The sequence below is a fragment of the Thermoascus crustaceus genome (genome assembly GCF_041956765.1).
Source record: "Thermoascus crustaceus strain CBS 181.67 unplaced genomic scaffold VTN00scaffold_5, whole genome shotgun sequence".
Lineage (NCBI taxonomy): Eukaryota > Fungi > Ascomycota > Eurotiomycetes > Eurotiales > Thermoascaceae > Thermoascus > Thermoascus crustaceus.
In genome coordinates this window covers 1818332-1840927 of record NW_027192531.1, presented here as the reverse complement: position 1 = coordinate 1840927, position 22596 = coordinate 1818332, and the positions used below count along the sequence as shown (strand labels likewise).

The following is a 22596-nucleotide window of genomic DNA, read 5'->3' as shown; positions in this document are numbered from 1 at the left end:
CATCTCACATCTCAGATTCATTTCTGGGTATCTATGCATGACTTCTTCTATCTATCCCAATAACGCAACAATGCTCATCCCGAGCAAGCTCTCATGCGACCTATCCACAAGAATTGCTTGCCATGACTAACCTTCTCATGGCTGACAAGAGAACCATCAGCTCCCTTCCAAACCCATCCCTTTCCCGATTTTCCGTATGAGGGCGCGTTTGAAGAACGCCTCTCTCGCCAATCCTCTCGTATGCCGCGACCATGTATCGACTCCGATTATACCCTTGACAAGCGCCGCCTGCAGGGCGTAGATCGCCTGCTGGATACCGCGCTCATCAGCAACCAGATCATAGAGCTGCTTGCCCACAACAGTGGGAGCAACGAGGACGTCGTCAATGGGAGGAAGCCCGCTTCCCCTGCCGTCTGCTGCAGTAGATGCTGTCGCTTCACCAGAAGCGGGTGGGGTGGATATACGGGCCTGTGCGTCCGCGATGACGGCATCTGCGCGGTGGAGGGATTGTTGAAGGATAGAAGTGTTGGATTGAAGGGTTGCATTAAGGTTGTTCAGGGCTGCGATTTCACCCTGCAAGTTCGTTATTGCCGCATGGAGAGCCGAGGACTGAGACAGCAGGGGCTGGACGGCGGATTTCGACTTTGAGACATTGGACTGGAGAGTCTCGGTTAATGTTTTTGAAAGGGCACGGAGAAGCGCGTCTTTCTCTGGGTTCGGTGGGATTGGAGGAGCCGGACCAGAAGGTGAAACGGTAGGGAGTTCAAGCTCAAACGGCGAGGTAAGGAGGTCGGGAGTTTCGGTTTTTGGATCTGGCGCTGGCGGCTGCGTCAATGAAACAGGTTGCTGAGGCACTGGTTGATGCTGATAAGAAGGATGAGGCTGCTGATTGCCTTGGATGTATTGCCCCTGAGGGAGTTGCGATGTTTGCTGTTGATTCCCATAAGCAACAGCCGATTGCAGGCTGGGAATTGTCGGTTCCACAGTCCGCGACAAGGGACTGCCGGGTCCCGTTCTCTCTTCTGGTAAGTAGGAGGGTCTTTGCTGATATGGCTGTTTCGGCGGTACCGATGGCAGCTGAGGCTGTTGCGGTTGAGTCGTCGCCGCGTTTCTTAAACTGCTTGACCTCTGAGGCATGTACTGTGAAGCTCTTTGGCCGTGAGCGCCGTTCGGCTCATTTTGATATTGGAAGGACTCTCGTCTGGGATCTGGCGCCTTAGGGGGGAGCGGAGGAGGTGGTGGAGGCGACTGATATCTCTTTTGAGCAGGCGGCTGTTGCTGCTCCGGTGTTTGTACCTTTCCAGGCTTAGGAGGCGGTTGAGGTGGCATCTGAGGGGCGGGCTGTGGTGGAGGGGGCGGAGGTGTCTGGCTCGATCGGGCGCTGAATTCGGGCGGGAGAGGGGGTAGAGGAGGCGGGCTCTGGATCTGCTGAGGCGGCTGGGGTGGTCGCATCTGTTGCTGCTTGTATTTAACGGGTGGTTCCTTTGCGAAGATCTCTCGAAGTATGGACAGAAGGTCGACAATTGATGATCTCTGTATTGGCATCGCCGCCGCGCATTTCTGGTTAGCAATGGCTCGCCGTGATCACCATAGAACATTCCTTCAAGGCAGTACAATCCTGACGAAGTGTATTTGGTGAGAAAAGGAGCACTCACATCGCACGCCTCCGCCCAATGCGCTAGATAGTGATGATATACCCTCCCCTCCAACGTCACATGCTGTCCCACCCGGACCACCATATCCTGCGTTGGAGTGACATAGACGATCGGGGGCTCGAGAGGATATGTATTCGGAATCCATACGTCTATCGGGAACTTATACACGGCACCGCGAAATGTGACGGGCAGTGTGCCCACGATATGGAGAAGAAGGGCGGAGACGCCGGTCTCGTAGGCTGCAAGGTCGAGGAACCGATCAGTAAAGGCGCTGGAGGGAAACTCAGGGAGAAGAGCTGCAGCTCATGGAGTCATGTAAGAAGAAACTGACTATAAACATCTGTCCGGGGTGCAAGTGAAGGGTACTGCGCGAGCGCGCTGGCGACATCGTGGTATGTCCGATTGGGGTCGCGATATGTCTGTCTCGGGTCGTAATGATCCTGGGGAAGGATGCCGTCAGCGCAAGATAATCACGATGGACTGCAGAGGCGACACCAAAATTTCTACCTTTGTCAAAACACTGTAGAGCCAGTTTAGTGTCCTCTGCGGCACGGCGGCCATGTTGGCGATGCCGTCGCAAGTCCTCGAGGCATGGCGGTTGGATCGGAGCGCGCATGGTTGTCGGTGATGTCGAAACTCCGCATGCCTAGACCCCCGCACCGTTCTTGGCAGAGAGCAACTACCCTCACGCGAACGTGTAAACGACTACATACTATCTTAACAAGATCCGCTATGATACTACGTAGCCCGTTTCTTTTGTAAGATCGCTTTTTGTATACTGTCTTCGGACTATTGAAATAAGCTAAATTACATGCGATACTACAGGAAAAGAGCAAGAATAATCCACCGTCTGCTGTGTCGGGCTGTCGAGACACCCGATGGTCCAGAAAAGAGCAAAGTGTCAGACTGTGCGAACCTAGTAATCCGAGGGTATGATGAGGAAAGCTCTGATTATTCGAATCTACCTGACTAACTGACTATTTATCTCATGGAATGAGGGGTTAAGACCTTCCGAATATGATATATCAAGCGATTCCGAAAGATATGATGTATCGATGTGATATACCGAATATTGTAAGGATCTTTGAGATAACTACCCGGATCGGCGTGTGCTGACTAGGCTGATAGGTTTCTTGGCATATCACTAGGTTATAGTGGTAATATTCGGCTGACACAAAGCTAATGGTACAAATCTGTGCAAAGCAGATACAATATGGACAATTCGAGAAGCCCCATTAGAAGCCACAAGGAAATAAGTGCTACCTGCCAGCTTCATCGTTTGGACAGATGGAGAAGTTGTTCACACCGTCTGCCCGGCTCATCTCTCACGCATTCAGAACTTCTTTGCAGTGCGAGTTGGACACTGAGAAGTCACGGTGTACTCCTATCCCCTTTCCAGCCTCCACGTCAGGGTAGAGACGGTCAAGCATAGTCGAGTTCGAGCAAGAGACGCTGCTGATGTGGGTGACGGTCGAAGAGGAATTCTTGAATATCAACCACCGTCTGCTCGTATCGAGGCTGAAAGATGAAAATGGGTTCCAAAGCTTACGGCGTTCGATGGAATCGCCTGCTGATTCAGATTGGTTGTGAAGAGCAGACGCAGCCCACATTGAGGAAAGCGGAAGAGATATCGCGACGAGCGTTAGAACGTTTGATTCCATTTCAGGCACGGGGATATAATACTGCATGATTGAGAAAGAAGCTGGCAAGGTCAGCCAAGTTTGCCTATGCATACGCACGGAATACTATGCTTACCTGGAACGATCATGGTCTGACAGCCCATAATGAAGATGACCTGCATTGGACCAAACTTCCTCACCCCAAGCTTCCTGCGCTGCCGAATAGTGTAGCCCAGTTTGACGACGAAGATCGCGCTGAAGAAGCAGATGCTGATGGTTATGACGATATTTGTGGCGCTCTGCAGCCAGGTATATGAAGTAAAGGCCTCTGCTCCCATGATGAGTATTGAGTTTTGGATGACAAACGCGAAACGGAATCCGATTGGAACGAGAGCCATAAGCATCGATGCCCAGAAGATGATGCGTTGGTAGACGTTGCGGAGGGTGGAACAGATGACCTGGGTCTGTAGGATAAAGGAGATCTCAATGCAGATCAGCAGGAGGAATGTCAGGATAACGCCCAGGACGGAGTTGATGTAGGCACTGAGTGGAACGCTTGAAAAGTCGTTCGAGAGGAAAGGATAGGCCTTGCAAAACTCGGTGGTGAAAAACGTGGCCATGCAGATCAGCCGGCAGATGTTGAAGACGAGAGCGCTGCTGTTCAGGAAGAACACGGGGGAATAGCGCTTCTCAGGCTTGGTCAACATTAGCAGGACGATGAGGAGGATGATGGAAGCACCGATCTGCGAGCCGTAATTGATGCAGATCTTGATGCCATACTGGACGAAGTAGTCCACCTGGCCCACAGGCACCTCTAAAGGAGTGCCATCAGCGCGGTGGAGAGTAACATTCTGAGTATATGGGTCAATAGGGACCATGGTCCCTTGTTTTCGAGAGAGTGGAAGTTTGGAAGAAGAGATCAGCTGTCTTGGGATTCAAGCTCAAGCACGAGGAAGTAATACAGTGATCGAAGGACTTGGTATGAGGATTAAAACGTGGAAATAGATGGTCAAGTCTGGCAGGGATGCATATGCAGCAAAGGATCCAAGAATCGAGGTGTGGGATCCTTCTTTGCAGCAGCCACGGAGAGATTGTCGGGCATAGGGGCTCCATTACTCCCATTCGCTCTGCCATAATGATGGCTAGAACAAAGCATGTCGATATTTATGGGACGAGAAGAATGGGAAGAACAATGAGAAGTGAGGCATGAGGGTGTCTTGAATGGATTGAGATATAACCCAGTAGGCCCAAACTTCCATGACAGTGAAGGTGAGGTCAAGAGCCAGTCACAGTTGAGACAGAACAAAATCAAGGCCACATAGACAAAAATATGAAGCCATGAATTCATTTTCTCGTGCCGGTCCTGGAGGGCGCCTGAGACATGGTGTGGATATGGTTATCGGGAAGTCCCGAAACAGCGACGACAACACAACGGGAAATCGATTGACTGTCGGAGACATCCTTCCACACAACTTCCAGTTTTGGGATAGTTTTACCAAAAAGAGCCCCGATCTGAGCAGGCCTTCCGTACTGTAACAAAGGCAAGTAAACATGAATAGGATTTGCAGCTCATAGACAGGCTACGGGCGGCGGTATATTCTTCAGCTTTATAACACGCGATCAATGATCCACAATGGATGGGTCTCGAATCTGAATATCCACAACTTGCCAGTATAGAATAGCGCTCGCAGTTTTGCTTTAGATCAGATCAGTCACTATAATGCGTGCATGGCATATTTGCAGTCTAGATACGCCCATCAGCAACATTTATGCAGAAGGCCAGCTAGAAATCATATTGTCTACAGTAAACGAGGCAGGAAATAGACCAGAACTTAATCTAGGAGAAGTAGCATTCTCGACAGACGTCACTTTGGAAAAGCAGATATCTAACTGGAGTTGCTTACAGAAACCATCTCATCCTGACCCATTTCATCAAGGAAAGTCACGCTTTCGGACCAGAGATCATCCCCCTAGGATCAGATCAGGCAAGAGCAACAGCTTGCCCCCTACCTAATCCGTTGTACGAAGGCAGCATAAAACCCCCTCTTGCTCCTCACCATTCTTCTCGTTCTTCTGAATTCTCTTCCGCGCTGCAGATAGACGTTACCGCCAGGGCCAGAATTCAGAAACCCGATACAGCATGGTGCCGCACAACTGTCTAACTGCATCTAGCTAACCCTACTGCGCACGTGTCAGCTACCCTAAAATAGGATCGGTAGTTAGGGCATTATTATGGCACGCGCACGGTATAAAACTTGACTTAGCTTTCTATATAAGATTTCAAAAACCACATACATCACCAACAAGAGCATGTTAGCTCAGGGGAAGAGCGCGTAAGGAATCACGTGATCTTATTGAGTCCGCATCATCTGCTAACGTTTACACAGCGGGCTCATAACCCGGAGGTCCTCGGATCGAAACCGAGACATGCTACTCAAAATATCTTTTTCGCTCCCTGCAGAAATCGTCGTGATCTATATCAGAAGGACATGAAAGACATTCCAGCTGCAGTTACTAAATCCTGTTACTGCAGATGCATTATTCTTGGGTTTTTTATCCTCTTTCCACCGAAATTGTTATTGTGGTTTCATGGGTGCAAATTCGCTTATGAAGCTGACTCAGAAAATCTACGCATCAAGATGACGTCCAGCTTTAACTATTTTAGTTTGCGAATCCAGATCCCGGCAGAAGCTTGCCAAAAGACTACCACTCTTGCCAAAAGACTACCACTATGTATCTCTAAAAAGAACCTCATATCGGAGATATGCTCCATGAAACGTGCAGTAGATGCCCGGGTTGTCCCAAGCAGGTACAACAAAAGATCCCGACTACTACCTGAGAACTTGTCTCTTTTATCTGAATAGTATTCGTACTCAAGCATGCCTTGGTAGATCTGAAGACCTCAAGGTTAAGGGTAATTCTTTGGTGTTATCTTGTTTTCTCGGGATCTATGTGGAGTTTGGAAGTTGTCTAATCCGTCCAATTCACGAGGCCCTTGCACATAATCTCCCTTTTATGATTGGCAAGTTACAAGCATTGGAGGTAATTTCCCTTTCGTTGCTATATAATACATGTCTTTTTCTCGAAGAAGCTGCTTTGTGGTGGGAGGTCCTATTGTTTCCCTCTATTTCGGTTCCAATATATACATATCTAGCACAACACGTCGCTGGAGTTGTTCACTCCATGCGGCCCGTTTCCACACGGGTTCTTTTGAATATGCTGAATGAGCGTTATGCAGCTGAGAGGATAAGAATCTAAAATTAGTTGGATTTGAACAATAACCTATATAGTAGACATTCTGTTGGCAGGATCCCAGAGCTACTTACCGGAGTATAGCCGAGAGTCACTTCAAGCTTACTTTCTTCCCCAAGCAAACAACAGGAAGCCCCTATGGCCTAATGGTAAGGCGTCAGACTTCTATTATGTAATCATCAAGTCGATCTGAAGATTGCGGGTTCGAGCCCCGCTGGGGGTGTCTCTTATTTTCCATTTTTTTTGTTTCCTTTTTCGCCTCCTCATGGAGGCGTGGGTCAATATTTTGGCCATCTCACTAAGGGGCTTGGCGGTATCAGCATATAGCCATATCACATTATATCACATGACCTATATGACTAATCATATATGATTGGCTGCCACCTCTTCTGTTCCTAAGCAGATAATCTATAGACCTGCCAACTTTCTTCATTCCTTCACCCTTATGAAGATAGTAGGGAATGGAATAGTAACTGTCTAAGGATAAAGTTCTTAACACGTTAAGATCTTGAAGACTCAGGATTGGAGATGATATACTATAACAGGGTAGTATACTTACCTATCTGTGTACAGTAATTACCAATGTAACTTACATAGCCTGGGAGGGGCAAAAAATATTGACCCACGCCTCCGTAGCATGAACCTAGGAATGAAGAATGAGCGGAGAATGTCGGCCTGCGTCGAGCCTGAACCTGTTCATTCAGCAGTTCATACTCCCCGCGGGCGCGCAGCGCAGCCCCACCAAACGGGCACCCGCAGCGAGCTTCTTCACGAGAAGAACCTTGTCGCAGAAAATCAATCTCTCTACGTCTGACCGACCAGCGGCCACAATAATTGAATCCCTGCCATCACCCATATCATAACTTATTACCTCAGAATAAAAAATGGCATCCGCAGCAGCGGAACACACCCCACCACCCCTCCCCCCTCCCTTCACCCACACAACCCCGCCGCCGACTCTCCTCACCCAAGGCGCCGAAGCGCTTCTCTACAAAACCACCTTCCTGACCCCCTCCACGCCCGCGGCCCTCAAGATCCGTCCCTCGAAGCCCTACCGTCACCCTATTCTCGACCGACGACTGACGCGCCAGCGCGTCCTGCACGAAGCGAGATGCCTCGTGAAGCTTGTGCGGGAGGGGGTCAAGGTCCCCGGCGTCCTGGCGGTGGATTGGGAGAGTCCGAGCCCGGGGGAGAGCGATGGACGCGTAACCGCGTGGCTCTTGATGGAATGGATAGATGGGTTGGCTGTGAGGGCGGTCTTGGAGAGGTGGGAGGCGTGGATGAAACAGCTGCAGCGTGATGCGGATAACTACGCAGCCAAGGCCAAGGAGGAAGAGGAGCGTGTGCGCGATCTGATGAGACGGATCGGACTGACGGTCGGCAGCATGCACAAAGCCGGTGTCGTCCATGGCGATCTGACGACGAGTAATCTCATCCTGAGACCGTTGACGCCTAGCCAGTCTACAGAAGCCGCGGGTGAAGGGTCTCCTTCGATGGACGGGGAGATCGTGCTCATCGACTTTGGGTTGGCTGGTCAGAGTGTCCATGAGGAGGACAGGGCCGTCGATCTGTACGTTCTGGAGCGGGCGTTTGGCAGCACGCATCCCAGGACGGAGGGCTACTTCGAAGAGGTGCTACAGGCCTATCGGGAGAGCTACAAGGGAGCGAACGTGGTGCTGAAGAGGCTGGAAGATGTCAGGATGAGAGGCCGCAAAAGGAGCATGGTTGGCTGAGACAATCTACAAGATTCTGTATGAGGGAGAAGGAGGTTGGAAGTGTGCTGCGCGAAAGGAGCAGGGCTCGAGTCCGTTCTATTTCTGATAACTGATCGGGAAACGACATGCATGCATTCTCCGCTGAAGAAAAGCCAGAACGCCGCGCTTTAAACGAAATAAGGCAGAGAAATGAAACGAAGAAAATTTCATGAACGAGGCTGGATACAGCTTCCCACCTCGGCAAGCGCAAAATATCCTTTGTTCTCAATAACCCCGCGGTCTTTCACCACGGCCGTGTATTTGACAACCCACTGGGGCTCGATGTCGCCCTTCATGCCGTCATTCGCTTCAGGCGACGAAGCGAGAATTCCGGCCCCCTTCTCACCAGGCCCGAGAAGTTCCCTCGTCGTGCCCGTCGGGAGAATGCCCGTGCAGTCATTGTGCGTCAGCAGTTCGATCTTCTCCTGCTTCGCATACAAGATCAACGATTTGGGCACGACGCAGCAATCTTTGACATTGATCTGGTCGACAGACGGCTTGACCTTCGTGTGCGGAAGGAACTTGGCCAGCCTCTCGCTGCCGAATTCCGCGAGTCCCAACTGCGCGATCATCCCCTTCTCATGCAAGCCCTCCAGTGTCCGCCACGTCTGCACCATGCTGTCGAAGTCATCCGTCTGCTCGCCATCATCACAATCATCATCAGACGATGTTATTTCCTCCTCCCCCTCATCGTCCGCATCAAACGACACTCCGGGAAACGACACAATCAGTAGATCGATAGAATCCACATGCAACTCTTTCAATACCAGATCAATCGCCTCACTCGTATGCGCGCATCGCCGCGACGCCGGGATCTCCGGCAGGTAGAAAAGCTTGACCGTAATGTCGTACTGCCCCCGCTCCTCGACCAGCCCGGACTGCGAGAAGTCGATCGCGGGGATGTAGAGCGTATCGTCCTCCTTCGACGTCCACGACTGGTAGTTGTTGCTGTACGAGATGCGCTGCGGGACGCCGTGTCGCTCTGGAGCGGCGGCGCTGGCGCCGTTCGCGTGGCCGGGCTCGACGTGCTGCGAAGCGACGAAGTTGGTGCGTAGCGAGTTGATCAATTCGACGTTGGATTTTTCTGTGGTCGGTCTCCGGATGACGGAGGGGCCGCCTTTCATGATATTTCTGTTGTTTTATCCATCGCTCGTCAGCATTGTCCTTTACCAAGTGTATGCGCGCGCAGGATAGATATGGCGGGGTGCAGCGGGGTTCGTTCGCGAAAGAGGACTTACGAGGTGGAGAGGATGAACTTCATGACGTCGGTTCAGGAGCAATGCAACGCCCTCTTCAGAGAGTATTTGGCATAGGAGAAACAGCGTCACTCCCTCTCTTGATTCTTTTCTGCAATCTTGAGCTAGCCTTCTGGCATTGAGCGGCGGCGTAGGTTGGTGTGACTAAGATTGGTCCAAGGGACTGGATTATTGCTAAGCAGCCCCGCGGGCTCACTTTTCCGCCATTCTCGCCCGCGGGGAGTCTTGCCCGAAACTACTACAGGTACACCACTACTGAACTATGAGACAGGCTGTACATACTGATTCTAGACGTGTGCAGGAAACTTTACCGACTCGATCGAGATGCTGTGAAAGGCGCTTCGAGCATGGATTAGACTTTCAAGGTTGTTATAGAATGCTTAACCTTCTTTTTAGGCATTCATTCTACATGGCATACATCAGATGGCCTGTCTGGTCGATCTTCCCAGTTTGCAAATAAAGAAGATCAGCTTCTGTCAACGGTCGGATCCCAGGTTACAGGGGAATATTCTTCCGTGTGCAGAGCTTTCATGTCCTCGTCAGATAGCTGAAAGTCGAATATGTCCGCGTTCTCTTCGATCCGGCTTGGAGTCACGGACTTTGGAAGCGGAACAAAGCCCTGGTAAGAGAGCAACGATCAGTGACCAATTTCCCTCTCCAATCCAAACAATGATGTCCTAAAAATTAGGTATTGTACAGTACATACCTTCTGCAAGCTCCACCTCAGCAGAATCTGCCCGGGAGTCTTGTTATGCTTCTTCGCCAGATCCTGCAGCACCGGCTCCTCTATCCTCTGTCCCCGCGTCAGAGGAGAATACGCCTGCACGACGACGTTCCGCTTCTGAAGCCACTCGACAATATCGGGTCTGGGGAGCCAGGGGTGTAGTTCGTATTGTCCGACATCGATCGAACCGCCGACGCCGCTTTCCTTGATGTACTGCTCGAGCTCGTCGAGGTGATGGACACCGTAGTTGGAGACGCCGATTGACCGTGTCTTGCCGGCTTTCTGGGCCTCGACGAGGGCACGCCAGGTGCCGGTTCGGGCCTGCTTGCCGCCATAGGGGGCGTGGATTAGGATGCTTGACAGAAATCAGCTCAAATGATGCTCGTGCAGCTTCGGTAACGCTTAGATGTGGGAAAGATTAGAGGCCTATACAGATCGAAGTACTCCTGACCCGCTTCCTGTAGACTCCCGTCGATGGCTTCTTTTGCCTTCTCGTATCCCATGGTTTTAGGTCCAATTTTTGTTGTGAAGAAGATCTCTGATCGATCAAGTCCAGAGTTCTTGATGGCTTGACCGCACGGTTTTTCGTTGCGGTATGCTTTTGCGGAGTCCACCTGAAAGGAACATTAGCAATGTAAAGTTCAATTGAACTTGCAGTTTGAGGGAACCGAAGTTCCAGGCAAGAGGCTTCAGATACGGAATAATACTTACATGACGATATCCAACTTGAAATGCCTTCAGAGTCACTTCCTCGACGATAGATGCAGGACTGGCACTTTCATTAGTATTATTTATGGCTTACTGTCGGGTACGGCAGACAATACGCACGTTTGATAAACCTATTAGAACCAAAGATTACTTGTCAGTATTATTGAGATCATTTTCTTGTATGCTCCACTCTATTGGTGGAAAGACACTATGTAAAGGTCTTCCTTCCAGAAAGGTCGTTGCCAAATAAGCGGAGCAATTAGAACACTAAAAATAGAGATAACTACTCACACCGTATCCAAGGACCGGCATCTCATACCCTGAATTCATCTTGTACTTGGACTGTATGTTGAGAGAGGACGCCATGGCTGATAGTCTTGTAGTATTTTCCCTCCAACAATTCGGGACCATGGACCGACGGTGAATTAGAAAGCAGACCGTTTGATGATAGGATCACAAGTTGGAACCATCAACCTTGCTTCTACGGAGTAATTAGTATTGTTATCGAGAAAGAGAGGTAAAGTTGGAAGTTGTTGAAGTTGAGATGGTACATGGACGGCTATTAAGCTATTTCATCATCGGAGAGCGCCCCGCATGCGCGCCTAGTTCCATAAGGAGTGCGCTCTCCGCACTATCACGTATTTTCCTGTCGTCGATTCTACGATGGACTAGATATTATCTATACATATCCAGCAATAATTACTAAATATCTATGAGAATGAACAGAACTTTACTAGCCGATGTTACTATTAATGTTGCTTCTAAGCATGCTTACTCTGGTCCAATGCGGGCTAGGAACGCTTCCGCTTTCACTGCAGGAAGCCCGGTGAAGCCGTATGCTCCAACGAATTTAGCGAACTGCAAAAGCCGGACGCCATGCGAGTCACTGTGCATGCATGCCTTGAATCGCTAAATTCATATGGTTGACCATCCCTGGAACTTGAGGTACATACACCATAATAGGCTGTCTTTTACGGACGCCGAGTAGCTACCTACCATGGCCAGGCTGCTACCCGCAAGCCTCCATTCTCGATAGTAGGTCGGATTGGTTTTATCTACGTTTGGACTAGTCCTCCAGTAAATTGGCACTTAGGTTCGCTGTTACTGCGCTCTGGAAACTCTGTAAATTGATTGAGCTTCACAGAACCCGACCTCTGCAAATCGCTGCTCGGTGAATGGAGAAGAGCCCCATCTTCTTTTCTTTCTTCTATCAACAACATTCTTGTCAAGCAGTGCCGGCTTCAAGCGGAATATATAATAAATGATCGAGAATAGAAGGACTTACAACAAGGTAAACCGCCTTTTCATACTGGATCGTTAGAATTACTATCCTTAGAAAGAATTCTATATTCACTAAAGAATGGATACTTGGTTAATGAATTCACGAAGATTTAAGTTGCAATTGGATTGTTATTTAATGATAAATCTTCCTGAAATTATCGTTTATTTTATAAATACCTAGAATTAAAAGTTTAATATCGTTACTGATATAAAAGAGCCTATGCTTTCGAACCTTCGGTTGCCTCTCTTGGCCTGAGCCTACTCTCCAGCTACTTGACACGGGCCGAAAGTGTCAGTACTGTGGGAGAGAGTTCAGCCGCAAAGACCACAAGGATTGGCACGAAAGTCAAAAGATCTGCAAAAAAAATCCCCGAGAAGAAGCCCCCTGCTACCAGGGGTACATCGGAACAGTTTAAAAAACACAAGCTTGTTGTCAGACTGCGCGAACCTAGTAATCCGAAGGTATGATGATGAAAGCTCTGATTATTCGAATCTACCTAACTATCTGACCACTATTTATTCTCATGGACTTAGGGGTTAAGACCTTCCGAATACCTCTTTGTTTAATGATCCCGAGACCTTTCATGAAACATGAAAGGATATAATAAAGGAAAATAGGCAGCCTCGGGTATAGACAGTACGATTCCTTTGCAGGGATCATGACCTTTTGCAGATCCGAATCGGCGTGTGCTGACTAGGCTGATAGGTCTCTTGGTATACCACTAGGGTATAGTGGTAATATTCGGCTGACACTTGTTAATGCTGAACAGGCGAATCCGGCCTCAGATAACTTTCTTGGATACTATGATATCGAGGAGAACCTGTCCGGATTCCCAAACGTAGACCCCCCAAACCCCATTATTTACCGGGGAGAGGTCCTCCAAAGAAGGAACAGGTCGCTTGGGACACATCCGAGAGTTATCAGAAGCGCCCGCTTATGGCCAAAGAGTGCAACTCCTTCCCTGCATAGCGCAAGATCCAAACCAATACGGTCATCCTCCAAAGGGTTAACATAAGAAACCCGATCAAGTACGGGAGGACAACTGTCGTGACGTTTATTGCCTCTTCGTCCCACAGGGACGTAGAATCGGAAGAAAGGCCATGAGAAAGCTTTGAGTTTACCAGAATGAGATATAAGCAACAATATGGCACTCTGGAAGAGGAACCTAAGTTCCTTATGTTTTGCCAGTCCTCTAATAATTCACTATATTCTAATGGCCATGCATTCACAAAAATTCAAATCTGCTTTTATTAGATCCATAAAGAGAGTTGATATGTCATTCTGGTCATCAATGGATGGGATGGCCTGTCGACCAACCCTGTATCTATTGTGTCCCTGTTCCAGCCATTTCGGGATCTTAATATAACACTTTCGTTTTTTTTTTTTTTTTCGTTGGAAGTACCGCGATGCTTCCGAGATGTTGACCTACATCTGTGTGGGGAGATTAACAAAATAATGTTCTAACAGGAGTTTAAGACTTCTACTTTACCAGCTGCAACACCCCCTCCAGAATTTCTGAGGCAGCTGGACGGATCAATTGCCCTACCTGCAAGAAAGTAATGCCAACTTCAAGAGACCTAACCACGCATATAAGACAAGTCACATGGCTAGAAAGTTTATAATTAAGCTATTTATAGAATATATAATCCTTTTTTATTTTATTAATTTTAACTGCTCTCTTCAAGCAACAGATGAATCTAAGGAAAATTCTCCGGAGGTCGAAAGATCTGCAATGCCATTCGCGGGCGACCTGGGAATTTGGGATACGATGAAGCCAAAACGCCGCGGTAAGCCGTTGATATCCGGAGCCAAAGATATGTCTACTTTTTTGGAATCTACCTGCTGGTGTCATTGATGAAGCTTTGCTTTGCTGCGGACAAAAGTTTGATACAATGCACCTAATATATATATCTTGGAATACAACTTCTTCGAGCGTATAAGCAGGTACTTCTTCAAAGACATGCCGCCGTGTGAAATCATAGTTGAACGTATTAGATAGATGCTTTTGCATGAATGGGAAGATATAGAATCGAATATCTTATATGCGAAACTGTCTTGAACTTGCTTGCCCTTGAGCCTGTCTGTCATAAGATGCATTATTGCGACATATAGCCATAAGTATGATGAAAATGAGGCATTATTTACATCGTAGAAAAATTTATCCCGTTTGGTGGAGACAGAATATAGTTCGGAATAACATTAGATCGAGCTTTGACGCCGTCGGATCATAGTTCTAGTTCTCAAGAACACGTGCATTAATGTGTCATCTTTCTCCAACCTTCAGATAATAACCAAAGATAATTTTATAGCATTAAATATCGTCGTTTTCAGTGTGCAACCTGCGTAGGCGCTGCCGACTTGCGTTGGAGCAGCAGTGGGGCCGACCCCCCTCGTAGGACCTGAGCGCCCGCGCAGACGGACGCCGTGTTCAATTTCTCCAGCGCCGGCTTCGAAAGAGGACATCGATCCACACCACCACCACACCACATCAGTTTCTTCCCCTCAGCGAGCATCATGGCGATCCAGTGAGTACCTGTCTTCAATTGCGGCATGGCACTTTCTGACATTCGCGACCAGCTACCTCATCCTGCTATCGAGACAGGGCAAGGTGGTACGTCTCGTGGCCCACCCCAGTACCTGATCGCGTTGCACCTAGCTCACGACACAAATTCTTCCAGCGCCTTGCCAAATGGTTCACGACTCTCTCGCCCAAGGAGAAGGCGAAGATCATCAAGGATGTCTCTCAGCTCGTCCTGTCCCGGCGCACGCGCATGTGCAACTTCCTCGAATACAAAGGTATTGACTCCTGGATGGGCGTGATAGGTGTCCTTTGGATTGAAGGCTAACTGGCTTGTTCAGACACCAAGATCGTCTACCGGCGCTACGCCTCTCTGTTCTTCATCGCCGGATGTGCATCGACGGATAACGAGCTGATCACTCTTGAAATCGTGCATCGATACGTGGAGCAGATGGACAAGTATTACGGCAACGTGTGCGAGTTGGACATCATCTTCAACTTCCAGAAGGCATATTTCATCTTGGATGAGCTTTTGCTGGCAGGAGAGATGCAGGAGAGCAGCAAGAAGAACGTGTTGAGATGTATTAGCCAGCAGGACAGCTTGGAAGATATGGAGGTGAGTATTGTTTGATTATGCGTTTTGCACGACAGGCTACGGCTCGGTCATTATGCCCCCTGCCACGCATAGTCGACAAGCTCTAGACCGGCCCATCGCTTCGATCCTGCCGTCCTATTCCGTTCTTGTATTCCTACGAGTCTACTATCCTATCCTTGTCAAGACCAGCCTTGCGTGCCCTTGCCGCTGATACCCTTCTGTCGTTGCCCATCCCTCTCTGCCCTCATTACCCGTCGATTTATGTCTCTCGCGGGATATACACTTCGACCTTGACGACATGGCTCACCCTCTCGTCCGACATCGAGCTAATGCCGTTTCCCTTGGTCAGGTCGAGGAAGATGTGGTTACGAAGATTATGTAACGGGAGGCGTTACTCTGCTTTGTTCTCTGGGCTCAGCGATGATTTATACTGGCGTTGGACGTACATAGGCGTTGTTTACTTATCTGCTGCAATCACTAATTGAGAACTCTTCAACTGCTCCAGGATACGGAGGAGGTGCTCGCACGCTTGAAGCAGGTCGGGCTCCAGTGAAGCCCAGCGCTGACAAGACCGTCCATGACGTGGTGACCTCGTCCGTGTCTTTCATTCGTCTGTCCGCAAACTGCAATCCTCCAACCCGTGAGTGTAGCGCGTGATATCAGTGGCCGAGCGTGGCCGCCACGTGACCGGCCTCCCCTCGGCTGTCGCAACGCGCAACTCCACCCCGTCATGTCGTATCGCCTCATGGCCATCTTCATCCCTTTCTCTTTCATCCTCAAGCTGTTCCACAGCCCCTGATATGGCTTTGTGTGCCTGTTTTTCCTTCTACTAGCTGTCTTTTGTCTGGCCTGGTCGATCGCGTAAGTGTCATCCTTGCAGCCAGCCTGGAGAGCCTTATCGCCGGTCGCGCTTAAGCCGACTATCAATCAAACTTCCCGACCTCCGTTATTACGTGCTCAGCCACCTGCGACATCTTTCGCGATAGTCTCAGTCGTGTCTACAAGCGCAGATTCGAAGATCTCTGGCATTTGTTCTACGCCCAGACCTCCCTCTGTCGCGTTCTGTCACCCTATCTCCGCGGCCGATAAGCCACGTCGTCACTACCGACTAGTCGCAAGGTTCCGGTTTTGGTTACGAACTCGGCGATATGAAGGTTGTAGCCACCAATAATCATAATAACGATGTTGGATTCCAAATACTGACTACGCGACGCTTGCAGTTTCTTCCGCTGAGCGAGTTTGAGGACGTGACGAGCTCCCTCAACTTCGACACCGCTGATTGCCATGTCGTCGGAGGATGCGATCTATATACCACCAAGGCAGCTGGGGATGACCGGAAGCTGTACAAAAGCATCGAGCAGTCGTTGGAATCGCAGTATGAGTCAACGCTGCGCCTCTCTGCGTCGCTGTCGCCCCCGAACGCTTCCGACGCTGCGGCCTCTCTTAACCTGTCTCGATCGAGCCCGTTCGGCCCTCTGAGCGAACATTCCAGTCGTCGCACATTTGCCTATCTGATCGCTACTCTGAATGCAAGCCACCCGGACTACGACTTCTCACATGTGCTGAGGCCAACGGACTTCCGCCGCGAAAGAAGTCTCAAGAGGGTTATGAATACGATCGACACGACGCTCTTCAACCTCCGCCCGCGTCTTCGCGGCGACATGACCCCTCCATCTCCGATCGCAGGCTCGACACTGTACGCCTCTAATTCGTCGCCAACGTGGGGTCCAAGGATGTGGAGGATCATCGATGAGCAGATGTCGCTGAGGGAGTGTTCCGTCTACTCCTATTCCCCGGAAGAGGACCCGAACGATGCTGATGATGGTGCGATATGGAGCCTGAATTATTTCTTCTTCAACAAGACGCGGAAGCGCGTTTGCTATCTCTACCTTCGCGGAATCAGCATCCTGAGTCATACTCCTCCCGAAGGAATCACAACTCCGGTTACCAAGAGGACTGTTGAAGATGACTACTTCACTCCCGACATGGGCGCAAGGAAGCGCGCTCGATACTGGCTCGGAGACTATTCTGAGATCAAGTTGCCGAGACCAGAGAGCGACGAGCAGGAAGTTGTGAAGCCCTCCCATCCTGGGTCCGATGAATTCGATAACTACGTAATGAATGACGAAGATGTTCGGCATCGATCCGAAAGCAAGGGTACGGTTCGTGCTATGAGTGAAGAGATCGCGGAGTCTATGGAAGTTTGATCTGGCATCACTCTTCTCGTTTTATTTTCTTGGCTTCCTGGGTCTTCGACCAGGGTCTAATCCTTTTAACTTGTTCTTATTCAACATGCATATTTCAGAGACGCGCGGTGGCTGGTGAGGGCGGTCATGCGAGATCACCCGAACCGGAACGCCTCGTTACATCCCTAGTCTTTAGTTTTGATGCTCTTCTCGTGATACCATGCTTATACATATCATTTCACGGCGTACGCCGCTTAATCATGACTGAGGGGTTTGAGGTGCTGAATGGATGGGATGCGGATTGGTCAGCTGGTTGGTGTCAGGCGGATTTTGATGCTTATTTTCTGCTGTCCTACTGTATCTCTATCTGGTCACTTTGTTATTCTTTTCAGATTAACTGTTTGTCGGCCAAGTGCGCCCCTCAGGTCGGGGCGGCCTTGAATTCTGGTTAGGTATTACATAGTTCAAGAACTACTCTCGGGTGTCTTCCCGAAATTTGACTTTCAGTGCCACCTTTATGTCAGTAATGGTAGACCGCGGATAAAAATTGTCTAGCTCATATGTTCGAGTTAGCTTGAAGTATACTTCTACCTAGCCGTCATCGCTTTGAAATTTCCGGCCCAACCAATCTCCGTCTCGATGACATGTGTATGATATGATACTGAGGACGCCTATAAAGAGGAGGTAGAAAATATTTTCTACAGTGCTTCATGAACCTAGCATCTCGGAATATGCTCGAGCTCCAGCAACCTATCTATCTATCTCTATAATTCTTGCCATGTGAATTATACAAGCACAACAGAACCAGCTGATACAAATCATTATCAAACATTGCAGCACTTGCTATTCAAAGACTCCTTGTACAATACGCAACTAATAACAACATCACCGTCACTAACACCATTCCCTTTTCTTTCTTTCTCCCAAAACAGAAGAAGAAAAAAGAAGACAACCCATCTGCGCAGTTCTCATCTATCCCGATCCACTTCCATGGATAGAAGGTCTATATATAAGATGGGAGAGTAAGATCGAATCTTTTCAAGTATCTTTTGTTCGTTCGTTTCCCTGTAAGCTTTGAGGCCGTCTCAGCTTTTCACTTTTTTTCTTGGAGACGGGTCTTCATTCCAGGTGGATACATTTCTTGCTATATACTATTTAGTTGGGGGATGCTATGGAGTGATAAATGGTAGAAATGGAATTAGTAGATGGTTTGATTCGTATTATCTAATTCGTATTATCTATGTCCTTGTTAAAAAAAAAAACCTTGTTCTCGGGGCCTTTTCGCTGCAATCTTGCACATAACCCGAGAGTGGCCAAAAGAGGCGAAAAAAAGGTTGGACGAGCCGCGGATCGAACGCGGGACTTTTCGCACGCATGTACACTAATGCAAAGCGAACACTCTACCACTGAGTTACACGCCCAATTATCTTGGTATACGGTGAACAAATCTTGCCTAAGAGGTATCTTCCTCCCTGCGAGCCGGTTGCGGTTCAGTGACCTATGTCTTAGGATCGGGTTGCCTTGAGGTTCCGTAGAGGATCTTCCTGGTTCATGACTTGTGATGAAAACTGTGTAGGTTCAGTAAAACAGTGCAAATAGCTGCAAAGGGTTATTAGCATGAAATCGTTCTTCCACCGGATAGTTAGGTAACATTGTGAAGGTGTACGAAGTACTCCGTAATATTATTGTGGGTGCTGCAGTTAGTAGTTGCGGAGTTACATTCCTTTACCGGTTAAGAAGAAGCAGGTAAACGGTGTGGAGTTCCTTTCTGCTTACTACTTATACTACTAATTAGGTGTCTCTAAAATAATATCTTATAGGATAAGATGCTATCTTCTATATCTGGTACCAATCGCTGCAACCAGATGTCTAGACACTTTTTGTGGCCGAGCGGTCTACCCGACAAGATAATACAATAATTATAATATAGAACTTACTAATAATAGTTAGCCTATTATAGTCTATTATATACTTATCTACTGCTAATGAGGCAGACCATAGTATTATTTAGAAGTTATTAATTTTTACTACTGCTAGTATTTATTGTGCTGCAGAGTCATGGGCAGGGTAGAATTGACTGGTGAAAGAATGAGTTTGAAAGTTGCATGGACTAGCACCACCAAACATGGAGACAATCTTAGCCTTCTGAATGGAGATTTGCTGGACAATTCAGCAGCGGAGCTGACTGACCGAGTTTGTCGTACCGATTCCTCAAGTCATTGACTTTCCCATCCTTGTCAATGATAAGTGCTTTAAAATGTGTGAAGGTTTTCATGTGTTTCTCACAAGCGCGTCTGTCGAGATCTCGTATCAGATATTATTGCATCCCAGCATGCAGAACAATTATATCGTGTGCAGACGCATATTGCAATCGAACTTTATTCCCCTTCGTACTCTTCCGATACCGTACAAATATGTAGAAAAGGCATGAAGTTGATCCTTATGTTCTCCTTAGTAAATATTATACATTAAGAACAGACCTAGAGACTGTACATATTAGGTAGAAAACTTCAACACCACGTAGGGGCTCACTTATGGACTTGTTGCTTGACCTGTCTTCCCTTTTATCCTAGGAAAGCCAAATTACGTCAATTTGAGCCCCAGTTCAAGAGGAATATTCCAAATTAGAACTGCGACATATAGGGTATTTGCACAATTGGAGTTCCCTGCTCCGAAACGACCTTGAATGTATGCCTGGGTGGGTTCGGCTACCCTCTGCTGCATAATATTGTTATGCCATGGTAAGACCACTGCCCTCTAGACCATCAGTGACATCTCGTCGCCAGAATGCCATGGAAGATTGTTTGCAGCATATTACTTGTCTCTATGGCCGTTGTCAACAGTTGCCTGGAGGCTTCTCGATTTGGCGGTTGGCTTGCCGATCCCATGTCGACCGTGCAACTTTAACCGTATCATGAATCGGTTGGTATCTTTACCCGAGGACCCCCCTGGTCGCCTCTCAAAATCATGAAGTATAAGATATCCTGCTCAGAGAGCTCCATCCCATCAATCTCCAAGTTCTCAATGTAACAAAGTCACCATTGGACCGCCAACTTCTATCTTGGCTTTTCTTCCAGATCTCCATTTTTATCAAGTCCTCGCTTTACTTTCTGGACAGAACATTTGCTATATAATGGACCCTTCCCGGGCCCAGTGTCCCAAGTGCGAGTCAAAATTTTGCAGCGCTAGGTAGATAGTTTTTCTGGCCGTCAGGATTATGGGGTTCCGTGTTCCTGTTTAACCATGGAAAGCATCAATCTGTCACCGGTTCGAGTTTATGTTCTATCTATTAACCATCTGTCGGACTGCGCGAACCTAGTAATCCGAAGGTATGATGATGAAAGCTCTGATTGTTCGAATCTACCTAACTATCTGACCACTATTTATGCACTTAGAGGTTAAGACCTTCCGAATACTTCTTTGTTTAATGATCCCGAGACATTTTCGTGAAATAACAAAGGAAAATAGGTGGTTTCAGGTATAGACAGTATGATCCCTTTATTGCAGGGATTATAACCTTTGAGATGCCTGGATCGGCTTGTGCTGAATAGGCTGATAGGTCTCTTGGTATACCACTAGGGTATAGTGGTCTGTCGTATTTCTTCTAACTATACCAAACGAGCAAGGCAAGGACGGCGGGCCAAAGCGTAATAATTATGCGACCAACCAGCTTTCCATTTGCGAGGAGCAATTTGAGGCATTCTTGAATAATGCTGTTTTTGCAGATATCCTAGAGACACTCGCCAGTTTGAAAAGGGCAGAGGTGAGTTAAAGGATCCCCATAGTCACGCCTACTTACTAACCGATGGATCTCCTATTTAAAAGGCAAATTTGCTATTTTATGCCTTGCGAATATCGGCGCACCTAGCGATTTTGTGCAACATGAACAATGTACATGTTGCTTCTTCATGGGTCGCCTATCTGTTAGAGAAGAACATCATCCTAGAGATTATTTCCTGTCTCGTTCATCGCATCTCGTCCGAAATGGAGCACTTCTGGGACCTACTCAAAAGTTCACTCGAAATTCTTCTATCCGAGAAATGTGAAGAGACGAAGAGTCTTGATCGCCGCTTCGGTGTCTTACTTGGTGCTATGAGGATAGCGTTGGACTCTTTGTACCATAAAGAATGGGTTCATGATACAGTACAGCTGCAGTCCCTGGTGCTTTATCCTGATGCTTCTACTAAAATGCATGCTTCTTCTAACACGGAAACCGGTGGTGGTCGAGGCTTACTTGCGGAAGCGCTGCGAGGTCTCTCGAGGACATATATTGCGCTTGCTCGATGAATTGAACGGAATACCCACAGTGCGGGAGGTTCCGACTGACAAGATAGAATCAGTTATAAAAGAGGCTGATCCGATCCGACTCGTTAGAGAGCGTGCTTTTGACAAAGAATACAAGATATTCACACTATCCATTGACAGTCATTCCAGCTACCGTCCCAACGCTTGGAATGTCTTTGATCCATTCAAAGCTGCGACAAACCGCCGATCCAACTCAATGTAAGTAACATATTACAAGAGACTGATTGGAAAACGAAATTTAACAAAATGTGAAGTGAACACTTGCACAAGACCGTTGAGCCATTGTTTCAATTGAACAATATATCCGACCAAAACCAAAGCAATAGAGACCAAGACCTGGAAACGGCCGCGAATGTACACTCGCCGGAAGAGTGGATGTTTTTCTTTCAGTTTGGTATCGGCAGTGTCTTGGAAGATGATTGGCTTGATTTCTATGTGTCCTGTGAAGCTAAATCAGACTTGGTGGCATTTGACGAAGATTCCGTATTATCCCTTGATACTCGATCTCTTGGACAGGTGAGTCGGCACCTGCGTTTGAGTGTCTGTAATACGACTACGACTAACATTGAAGAAACGGCTAGGGGGCATCAGCCGATGTCAGAGACACCAAAGTCGAAATTCGAGACTATAAGCTCGGCGACAGGTTGGAAGCGCTATCAGAGAAATTGCTCCAAAGTTCGCTCATGGACTACGAGTTAGTTGACCCAAGCACCGGCAAACGGGGCTTAAAGCGTTCTCCACC

At 48.2% G+C, this 22596-nt stretch overlaps 7 protein-coding genes and 3 non-coding genes across 10 annotated transcripts; 5 read left to right on the top strand and 5 right to left on the bottom strand.

The window, feature by feature from the left end:
• Positions 1–156: 156 nt before the first annotated feature.
• VTN00DRAFT_8177 (uncharacterized protein) lies at positions 157–2216 on the bottom strand (the record flags this gene model as incomplete). The annotated part of the gene is made up of 4 exons (XM_069435002.1): positions 157–1533; positions 1656–1894; positions 1987–2095; positions 2163–2216. 4 exons carry the CDS (start codon positions 2214–2216, stop codon positions 157–159), a joined length of 1779 nt encoding a protein of 592 aa, XP_069286443.1.
• A 764-nt stretch (positions 2217–2980) lies between these two features.
• Positions 2981–4152, bottom strand: VTN00DRAFT_8176 (uncharacterized protein; the record flags this gene model as incomplete). Its single annotated transcript, XM_069435001.1, has 2 exons — positions 2981–3357; positions 3411–4152. The coding sequence occupies 2 exons, from the start codon at positions 4150–4152 to the stop codon at positions 2981–2983; spliced, it is 1119 nt and encodes a 372-aa protein (XP_069286442.1).
• A 1429-nt stretch (positions 4153–5581) lies between these two features.
• VTN00DRAFT_t148 lies at positions 5582–5707 on the top strand. The gene has a single exon. It is a non-coding gene; the product is annotated as a tRNA-Met (tRNA).
• Positions 5708–6658: 951 nt separating this feature from the next.
• Positions 6659–6749, top strand: VTN00DRAFT_t149. The gene has a single exon. It is a non-coding gene; the product is annotated as a tRNA-Arg (tRNA).
• A 661-nt stretch (positions 6750–7410) lies between these two features.
• VTN00DRAFT_8175 (uncharacterized protein) lies at positions 7411–8259 on the top strand (the record flags this gene model as incomplete). The annotated part of the gene is made up of 1 exon (XM_069435000.1): positions 7411–8259. One exon carries the CDS (start codon positions 7411–7413, stop codon positions 8257–8259), a length of 849 nt encoding a protein of 282 aa, XP_069286441.1.
• Positions 8260–8447: 188 nt separating this feature from the next.
• VTN00DRAFT_8174 (uncharacterized protein) lies at positions 8448–9541 on the bottom strand (the record flags this gene model as incomplete). Its single annotated transcript, XM_069434999.1, has 2 exons — positions 8448–9411; positions 9519–9541. The coding sequence occupies 2 exons, from the start codon at positions 9539–9541 to the stop codon at positions 8448–8450; spliced, it is 987 nt and encodes a 328-aa protein (XP_069286440.1).
• A 461-nt stretch (positions 9542–10002) lies between these two features.
• VTN00DRAFT_8173 (uncharacterized protein) lies at positions 10003–11334 on the bottom strand (the record flags this gene model as incomplete). Its single annotated transcript, XM_069434998.1, has 6 exons — positions 10003–10155; positions 10243–10615; positions 10693–10874; positions 10972–11029; positions 11089–11099; positions 11260–11334. 6 exons carry the CDS (start codon positions 11332–11334, stop codon positions 10003–10005), a joined length of 852 nt encoding a protein of 283 aa, XP_069286439.1.
• Positions 11335–14764: 3430 nt separating this feature from the next.
• Positions 14765–15745, top strand: VTN00DRAFT_8172 (uncharacterized protein; the record flags this gene model as incomplete). The annotated part of the gene is made up of 5 exons (XM_069434997.1): positions 14765–14775; positions 14828–14861; positions 14929–15046; positions 15110–15384; positions 15713–15745. The coding sequence occupies 5 exons, from the start codon at positions 14765–14767 to the stop codon at positions 15743–15745; spliced, it is 471 nt and encodes a 156-aa protein (XP_069286438.1).
• A 766-nt stretch (positions 15746–16511) lies between these two features.
• On the top strand, positions 16512–17570 carry VTN00DRAFT_8171 (uncharacterized protein; the record flags this gene model as incomplete). The annotated part of the gene is made up of 2 exons (XM_069434996.1): positions 16512–16517; positions 16584–17570. The coding sequence occupies 2 exons, from the start codon at positions 16512–16514 to the stop codon at positions 17568–17570; spliced, it is 993 nt and encodes a 330-aa protein (XP_069286437.1).
• A 1314-nt stretch (positions 17571–18884) lies between these two features.
• VTN00DRAFT_t142 lies at positions 18885–18970 on the bottom strand. Its single transcript has one exon. It is a non-coding gene; the product is annotated as a tRNA-Ala (tRNA).
• Between the last annotated feature and the right edge of the window lie 3626 nt (positions 18971–22596).